Source organism: Penaeus japonicus, unplaced genomic scaffold (assembly GCF_977035675.1).
Source record: "Penaeus japonicus unplaced genomic scaffold, GWHDUDI00000001_assembly GWHDUDI00000030, whole genome shotgun sequence".
Taxonomy (NCBI): domain Eukaryota; kingdom Metazoa; phylum Arthropoda; class Malacostraca; order Decapoda; family Penaeidae; genus Penaeus; species Penaeus japonicus.
The window spans coordinates 37,338,609-37,348,608 of record NW_028234432.1 but is presented as its reverse complement, the minus strand read 5'-3'; the positions used below and the strand labels follow the sequence as shown (position 1 = coordinate 37,348,608).

At 38.5% G+C, this 10,000-nt stretch overlaps 1 protein-coding gene across 1 annotated transcript in view; it reads right to left on the bottom strand.

Annotated features, from left to right (window-relative positions):
- Nucleotides 1-10,000, bottom strand: part of LOC122248520 (uncharacterized) — a 19,747-nt gene that overhangs the window by 461 nt on the left and 9,286 nt on the right. The window contains exons 6-11 of the mRNA XM_086554795.1: nt 8,814-8,992; nt 5,060-5,213; nt 2,208-3,097; nt 1,780-1,993; nt 1,336-1,420; nt 1-1,097 (exon numbers count right to left, since the gene is read on the bottom strand). The exon at nt 1-1,097 is cut by the window's left edge and continues 461 nt beyond it. Of these exons, the coding sequence (XP_086410921.1) occupies nt 892-1,097; nt 1,336-1,420; nt 1,780-1,993; nt 2,208-3,097; nt 5,060-5,213; nt 8,814-8,992 (1,728 nt within the window). The 3' untranslated portion in view covers nt 1-891. The remainder of the gene's footprint in view (nt 1,098-1,335; nt 1,421-1,779; nt 1,994-2,207; nt 3,098-5,059; nt 5,214-8,813; nt 8,993-10,000) is intronic.

Sequence of the window (10,000 nt, the reverse complement as noted above, 5' to 3'; positions counted from 1 at the left end):
TGTTAGTAAAGTGTTCCACTTTATTTTTACGTTTGTCCCGTTTTTTGTTGTTATTGCTTAGATGACCCACTTTTTAGGGGACTATTGATAAATATTCATCTACAGTATATCACTAACTTGTATGAAGTTCTACACTGGTATAGACATTTTCATCTAGAGAACTGTGCGAACATAAAATGAAATGTTTGTGCTTTTGTAAATAATATAAAACAAGTTGAGACTTTTCTCTGCACATACATATAGTATATAGCCTATATGAAACTGCCCCACTTTTAGCTGCAATAAATCTGGTCACCTTTGATTTAAATATTCATATGCATGATTATCGCGAATAATAGAATGTGATTTGTTACTTGTGTTGATAGTCAACAATTGGAAGTCTCAAAGGCTGCTAGCAAAGTGCAAATTCACGATGAAACGCATCAATTTGCGTTTGAATGCTGTGCCTAAAGCTATCTTCAATAAAATCAAAATAGCATAAGAGATGTGGTAGCTAGTAAGGCCTGCACTTTCAACTACTAACGCCACTGTTGGCACTTTAAACTTGAAACAGTTATTCATATTCTTGCAGATACTTATTTTGTGTAATAGACACCATGCGGGTGAAACATCAAGTATTCTTTACACCTGGCAGCGCAAAATACAAGAATAAGTAACTATATTTTCCAGAAATTCAGCAGCGTCACCGTTCTATTGTCTTCTCGATCTATCTAATTGGTTCTTAGTACCACTACTCATTCAAGTGCGGTTATAGCCACTGTCACCCAGTGTATTTTTCTTTAAGAAACGAAAGAGATACAGGAGACAAGGTAGCACCGTCTAAATGACACTGGATCCGTTTGCTCGTGAGAAACGCGAGGACCTCAACAAAAGGAGTAATTAGGAATGGCATTAAGTCCCTGTTGTGTTCATAGGAGCTTCGGAAGACGCGTTGGGGTAGAGGGTGGTGAGGAGGTCCTGACAGTAGCAGTATCTTGCATAGAATGGGTCAGTGATGCAGTGACTCTGATTGCCATACATGTTGATTCTAGAGACGTCAGCTGTGAGCTCGAAATTGTTCTCGTATTTTCGGACTGTCGCTTCTAACATGCCTTCACCTAAGGAGGAAAGATATCTCATATGGAATCAAACGATTCTAAGGTTTTTAAGGAGTGAATTAGTCGTATACATTCTTTCTCTTCAAGAAACTTGTAATTGACTGTATTATATAACGTTATCACATTATATCTTTCTAATCATTTTTACATTATGAAGTAACAACTCTCGGTTTCAATACATTTTACAGTGCGTTTGTATGTTAAAAGAAAAATGGCACAAAAGCAGACGCAGTCTTACCTGGCATGGTCATGAACACAACGGAGATTGTAAGCATGTTCTTCATGGTGCCTTTGTGACTTGCCCCTATTTGCCCTCTGACCACCTGTCAACAGAAAAACCATTTCATACAGAAAGGGTTGCTCGCTCTCTCTCACTCTTCTCAGTCATGCATGCATTCACTCACTCAGTCACGCACTGTCACACACACACACACACACACACACACACACACACACAACACACACACACATTTATTCACTCACTCACCCACCCATTCATTCATTCACTTACTCACTCCGATCACTTGCTTTTCATCTATGTACGCTTAAGTTAAACTTGCTTCAATCAAAATAATCAGTATCTTTGATATTGAATCATTAAAAACATAATTGTATAAAAAGTACATATAAATATACAAAAAGAACGTCCTCAGATAAAGCACACCCATCCGTTATCTATTACCTGCACGGCATGCAATTTCACACACTCTGGAAACGCCGTCATTCCGAAGTTGAGCTGATCCACGACATACACCGCCGCATCGTGCAGACGTGAGTCGTTGGGCTCCACTTGGCTGGAGTGCTCGCAAGAACAGTAGTGGTCGGGGATGGTGGCGTCCTCGCACGTCCTGTTGACCTGGATCTCCTGAAACAGACTCTGGCCGTGTCGTGGTACTCTGGGGGTGGGTTAAAAAAAATAGATCTAATGTTTGGGTAGATACAATGTTTTCCTCTTTTTTTTTAATCAAGAACATACAGTTGTACAGTTTGACTAAGATCAAAAACCTGCGAAAATCTTAAATATGTTCACTATTGTTATTTTCATAATAGATCCATGGACTTATCCAATTGATGAATGATTAGTCTGAAGAGACAATCTCAAAAGTTTACCTAGAGCTGTTTCCATATGTGCCAGCCAAGATATCTGTTAATGTTACATGAAAGTCAAAGTTAGACACCAGTCTCTTCGTGTTGGTGCTAAGGCTCTTCCAGGCTTCGGGGTACTTCTCCCTGAACCAAGGAGGAAACAACACGAAGAAGTAAGGCAGTCGCTCCTCTAACAGGCCAGCGTAGGTCTGTCTGATGTCCCCGAACCGGATCCCGTGATCGCTGATGAAGAAGAGTATGGTGTGGTCCAGTACACCGCTCTCGTTTAGCTTCCTCAGGTACTCGAGCGAGGGCACGTCCGTGGCCGATGCCCATTCCACTTCGTCGTGAGTTATTCCCGTGTTCCAATAATAGGCGATATATGGAGTGTCTCGGAATGTGTCTGCGACAGCCAGCGAATAATCATGGATAACAGATATGCTTTTCTCTCCTCCAAGACAAAGAACAAAGCTTCCTTTTTTCCCGGCATTGTGTCTGGTGTACGAGTGAGAAACTAGCATGTAAGGTCGGTTGTAGAAGTCAGTGGGTTCCTTTAGGAAACCATATCTGTTGTAATGGAAGGATCCTGAATACGGGTCGTCCTCTCCATATACCGTAATGTATCCGGCATCAGAAAAATTCTTCCAGATCAGGGGGCAGTCGTCAAACTTGGTTCGTTTCGGCTGGCAGGTCTCAGTCAACTCCTTCTCTGTGAGTCCCATCAGTGAAGCAGCCATGTTGGGGTTGGTGTTGTCGGCCACCTTGTTGAAGGCTTGGAAGTCGAGGGCGCCGAGCTCGTCCTTCAGGAAGTGGAACGTCTTGGGCATGTTGCGTCGCATGTTGGCGCGAGACACGGAGTCGATGCCCATGATCAAGACGCTTAGCATGTCTCGTCGCTGTCCAGCATGTTCTTTCTATGAGGAGGAGGGAGTGAAAGAGGTAAAGTGTTATCTACATTACTAAAGACGACTACCATTATATTTGTTTGTGGTTCAGAAGGTGCAAATCATCATCCACGGATCTGCCAAGGAGAAAATAGTGCCATTTTTTATAAGTGAATGAAAACCAACTTTGAGTGCACAACTATTAGAAGGAATCAGATAGCAGTATCTGAGTCAATTGTGTTTCCGTCATGATTCAATATATTCTACCCCTTTTCCTACACTTCCCTGACCCATCCACTTCCTGTTAATATACCCCATTAGATAAACACCCATTATTATCAATAACTTCGTCTATCTTATCTCTAGCCTTACAAATGGAATCACAGTTGATTTTGCGCGACTGCTACTGCATTTCTTTTAATACAAGTGTGTCTACGAGGAGGGTTGTTATCTTTTGCCATGCCATCGCACACCCACCAACTCATCATTCAGTTATTCATACAGTGAGTGGTATTACGGCAGAGCCACGGTGCCTAGCATTATTGATAATCCTGTGAATGTGACATGCAGTTATTTTTTCTACTATTTGCAAAAAAAAACATAGTCCTTTGTGAGTGGGAAAAAACATAGTCCTTTGTGAGTGGGAAAAAACATGACTGATGTGACTGTGTGTGAAACAATCCTCTGTTATTATTTCATTGCATATATTACTGTTACTTCGACACTTAGGTGCAGCAAGACAGACTGCTTTAGACTGCTGATGGGATACATTACTTTCTGTTTAGATTTTATAACGTATTTCTATCTTAAATTATCATCTTGCTCCAAAAAAAAATAATAATTTTATTCTGAAATTTGTCAAATACTTACTCGAGCATAAAGTTACCAATTTATTTCTTTATATTTCATGAAAATCACTTTTCATCGTTATTTATAATCTAAGTGATTTATGAGTAATATCATGACTAAAATGCAAGATATACCAACCTAATAATCACAAGAAAAACTCCCTTAATTAACAACACAACTGAAAATTCCAGTCAAATCTTCATCTTTACTCAATCAGCAAGTGTACCTTTAACCAACGTGTGAAAACCAAACCAAACCAAAACATTCGAGATTCTGATACTAGTTCGCAGCTTTTTTTTTAAGGAATAGCAGCTGAAGAAGCAGGCGATGGGCGTTCAAAGGAGCCAGTGAGTCATCAGAACAGCTAGAGGGCCGGGGACGTGAAAACAGGTGATGATGGAGAGTTTCTTGAAGATCCTGAAGCCAAAATGTCATCTACAGATCATGTAACAGCTTTTAGTTCCATTCACAACTTAAAGTTTAAGTAGATTATGGCTTACGTGCGTACACTGGGTTATGATTTGGATGCTTTTCTTGGTTGCAAAAGCTCTGTTTGTAAGCCAAGAGGTTTGCTACACAAAAAATATATATGACTATTTTAAGATAGTTTTGAAACTAAATAGAATATTATGATATTTAACTGAGGAAAGGAAGTAAGTATTAAGCCCTACATGTTGGTTATTTCTTCCGAATTTCTTAATATCAATGCAAATTTTCTTTGCTAATCTAAAATGCACTTTTTCTCAATAACGAAATGGCTGAAAAGTACGGGCTATTTCTCCTATTCCTTTTTCCCCACTTCATGAAGAGCCATAACTTAAATCATAGAAGTACCTGAAATAAAATGATGATGAATCACAAATATTAAATCTAATTAATGAGTAGTTTCCTGTTTTATCTATTTACTGATTATTCATCTTTCTAGTATATCTGTTAACTAGAAAAGCCTTTAACCCTGGACGGAACATTATCATACATACCTCACACGTAAATTAAATATGACACATTTCATTTAATATGTAAATAACAGCTAAAATAATTTTTCCATTGGAAAAATATCATGGAATCGTGGACTACAACATTAATTAGAAACAACACAGAAACGCAAATGAATTGACTTATTAAAAGGGACCGAGACTTTACCTGAAACCGTTCCCTCTTCTCCTTGGACCTCCGCGGCTGAAGGAAATAATGGACAGTTTGATAAATTTTGTAAATCCTTCCGTGACACGTGACCATCACACCGTCCTCGTCCATATTGGTGCTGGCTTCCTTCAGGGGCACTTTTTTCTTTAACCTTTGGCAGGAGAAATGGGAAACGGTTATCGCTAGAGAAAGAAAGAGAGAAAAAAAAGTATATGAATGTTATGAGCTTACCCGAGTTTTGCATTGCGTTATAAAAGAGTTTCCAAGTTTCGGTCATTCTGTTTCTACCAAACCAGTTTTTTTTCGAGACGAACGAACAGCAATAGACGTAAACAAATGACAGAACACATACCTCCTACACCAGGCTTTCAATTAGCCTTTTGAATTGGCCCTGGTCGACTCACGCTTGCGCTATGTTAGAGGCCATAATCAATGGGCGTAAGCATTCGACTGGAGACACGCTGTGCAATGTGCATACCGTGGGTGTGTACTGTGTGCTCTCCGCTGTGCTGCTTATTGATGTGATTGCACCAATAATTGCACTTTGTGTGTGTGTGTGTGTGTGTGTGTGTGTGTGTGTGTGTGTGTGTGTGTGTGTGTGTGTGTGTGTGTGTACAAGAACTGGCAAGTCTGTATGAGCTGCCAGGTGTTGACGCAATGTACCCAAATATTAAGGACGATTTTTCTACCATGAATGATAATGCCGAAGTTTTGTCTTCCATTTGTCTCGATGATAAACTTGTCGCGTTAAACAATCTTAAAACCCGAGACAGGCATTTTATGGGAGACAAAACCTACCGGAAGCGGGATACATGGACATCGGAACTTGATGTGTGTGTGTTACGTCACCAAGTCGGTTGCCTTTCTTGAGCGAATTTGCCGTAATTCAGAGACGTGACCTTCCGCCCGACCACGCCCCACTTTGTGTCACGTTACCGAGTCCTGCTACTCAGATTGAGAACATTGTCCTTAGAGCAGCGTCATTAGGGGACCTTGACATGGTGCCGCGACGAAATGCAGCGTTGCAAGGAAACCTGTTAAATCCTCAAGCATCAATAGGCAACTATTTGCAGACAATATTGCAACATCAGTTATACCTAATAACTTCGAAGATATTAACGATGCAACGGAGGCTAATCGAAAACCCTCTACGAATGTGCCGAGAAAAGCAGATGTGTAAGAAGGGGAGGGGTGAGTTGGGGTGATGAGGAGATGAGTAGATAGGAGATGAGTAGATGGGAGAGATTATTAGGAGACGATGATGATGCACGAGTGTGGAAAGCCATCAATTGGAAGGGGGACTTTCAATCTTTTAAAACTGATAAGGGACACTTGCCAACTGATGAGGAATTTATAATTCATTTTGAACGTGTTTTAAAGCCACTTCGTCCGGAAGTGCAGACTGATGTGCCGATCCCGGATTGGATGACCCCATCTTGCCTCACGAAGTGCAAAGACAAACGAAACGTCTGGAGGCGGATAAGGCTTGTGGGCCAGACGGAGTCACCCCCGGGATATTAACAATGCTCCCTGCTAGTTGGATTTTGAGTACTGCTACCCTTTTTAATGTGATATTCCAATCGGGTGTGTATCCTGCATCATGGGCAAGGGCAATGGTTTTTATCGTTTTTAATTAAGCGAGGAAACAGACCGGACCCTGATAATTACAGAGGTATAAGCGTAATCAATTCTCCGGCCAAATTATATGACATGGTGTTATGTCATAGATTAACTCTATGGTTTCGCCCTTTCCGCGAGCAGGCCGGAGCGCTGAGTAAGTGCGGTTGTACTGAGAATATCGCTGCGCTGAGGTTACTTTCAGACTTTGCGCGTCGAAAGAAAAGTAAGCTTTTGGTAACCTTTGTTGATTTCGGGAAAGTATACGATCTGGTTCCTCGCGATAGATCATTTATTATTTTAAAACGTCTTGGTTGTGGTATGGTGACGCTGAGTGCTTTAATAGCCATGTTGTCGACCAGTAGGGAGGGGGTGATTAACAAAATAAGGATATTGCAAACCTATTGCAACGAATATGGCATGGTCATAAACGAGGCTAAGACCAAGTTCTTCGTGGAGAGCGGTGGCTAGGGTGAAAGGGAACCGCTGTGTGTGGATGGGCTTGTGATCTCACCGTGCACGTCCTATGTCTATCTCGGATCGCCCTTCACTAGCGACGGCTCCGTGTCGTCCGCAGTGCGCATTCATGCCAAGGCCAAGATAGGCCGTGTAATAAAATTCGTCTCTTTCATTTTAAAAAGAATAATGACGTGCCTTTCATAGTAAAACGCAGAGTTTTTGATGCCGCTCTGATGTCTTCATTGTTTTACGGCTGCGAATCGTGGATAGGGGCAGACTTAAAACCTATGCTCATACTATATAACTGGGCACTCAAACAGCTGCTCGGGGTAAAGAAGTCTACCTCGAATATTGTGTGTTATGCTGAGGCTGGCTACCCCACACTCCAAGATTATGTCAAATTAAAGCAACATAAATTCTTTGTTAAAATGTTTTCCGAAAGAGCAGATCTTGAGGACGATCCCTTATTGCATGTTATGAACATAGTCAATAGATCTCCCACTCAAACAAGTAGAATAATGGACGGGTTCCTTGCTGAGCCTATACCAACCATGGGGCAACTCATGCAAAAGGTGTATAGCACTATCAGGACATCGGCTGGATCCCGTTGTACCACCTGCCTATCAATTAATCAGGATTTTAGCCCACATAAATTAAATACCGAAAAACGCTCTATTAATGACATTCACAGTCTCAGCTCATAACCTAAGTGTGGAAACAGGTCGATGGAATAGACGTGGACGCGACCGCCTGCCGCTAGAGGAGCGCTTGTGTATTTGTGGGCATAAATAAACAGAGCGACATGTGGTTGAAAGTTGCCCTGTTTCCGCAGACATTAGACAAATTTATGGGTTGAACCATTTGGGAGACTTGTTTAATTGCAAATATTCAAATAATCTTTCATGTAAAATTATTAACGATATATCAATTTTGTATTTGTGAGTTACAGACACAATGTATTTATGTTCCTGGTGTTATTTCTTTGTTGCTAGTCATTTATATAGATATTGTTTTTTTATTTATTGTGGACTACAGTTTCTTATATCATTGTTTATTACTTCTGCATTTTACTGTATATTAACTAACTTTCATCATGTCTTTGTAAATTTGTAACCTGTGGTCAATAAACTATATATCTATCTATCTGTGTGTGTGTGTGTGTGTGTGTGTGTGTGTGTGTGTGTGTGTGTGTGTGTGTGTGTGTGTGTGTGTGTGTGTGTGTGTGTGTGTGTCTGTGTCCATGTGTCTGTCTGTGTCTATGTCCATGTGTATGTCTTTGTCTATGTCTACATATATGTGTCTGTTTGTCTGTATTTGTATATGTGTACCTGTGTCTATGTCTGTCTGTGTCTTTCTATGTCTGTTTGTGTCTGTCTATGTCGCTTTTAATAAGGTGTAATTCATTTACTCGCATTATTGACCGTAGAGCAATATTCTTAAATTGTAATAAATAGGCTATTTGTTTAAAAAATAATAATAGTATAAGGACAATTACAATAAAGAACTGACATTCCCCTAAATAATTGTTATCTCTTGAAGTACACAAACAACACGTTACACCTTGATAAAGAATCGATGACAGATTCTACCTCATAATACACAGCGCCACCAACAGAACATACCGGCCGAAAGAAACAATGCTAAACGCATAGATAGATTTTCCGGCTTGACTCACTTATAAAGTTTATCACAGTCCATGGTGAACTCATCGGGTTTCTGTTCCACCCTAAGGATGCCTTGGTATACGCATGACAGCTCGTCCTTGGACACACCATACTCCTCGGAGCGGTCTCGGTGGAGGAGGAGGGATAGTCCTCGAACCTCCGTCAAGGGTCTGTGTTGAGAACAGTTGAACTGGAAAGACGGGTCAAGGATGAGAATGGTGTGTGGTTCACATTGGTGCTCGTTTTTCTTTGATATTGTGGATTACATAAAAAAAAAAAAAAAAAAATATGATACTGGTAAGAATATACAGAGAGTTACATAGATAAATAATATAAATCATATACTGAAAAACACAAAGAACAATTTTTAAAATTAACAAAAAAAAGGGCAAATAGACAAGTAACACACTCAAAAATTTAATATAAATAAATATATACTTTTGAGTTAAAAACTTAAAAGAAAGAGTTGAAAAGATTTATTACATACTAAAAATTAGAAGATAAAAAGAGAGATAAGTAACCACCCCCCCCCTTGCTAATCTCTCTAGATTTAACAGACACTCGGAAGTCAGTAACATCCCACTAAAGAGAGAAAGAGAGAGTGAAATATATATGAAATATAAATGATATATATATAATTTATATAAAATATATATAAATATAATATATTAATATTAATATATAAAATTTATATATAAATTTATATAAAATATTATTATATTAGAATATATAAAATTTATAGTGGGATGGTATTATATATAACATATATATATATAATATATGTTAAGTAATAGATATATATACATATATATATAATTATTATTAAAATATTATATACTATATATATATATATATACTGAGATACATTTGTTATCATAATATATACATATATTGTATTTATATATATATAAGGGATAAATATATACAGATATACATAGTAAACTCGTGACTAGTATATATCAACATCACATTACATAAACACACACACAACACAGCACACACACACAATATATAGTGTATATATATATATATTTATATATATCATATATATATATATATATATATATACATATATATAACATTATATATATACATATATACATATATATATATATGATTTGTATATATATATACATATTATATATATATATATATATATATATAAAGTTAATATGATTATATATATATATATATATAT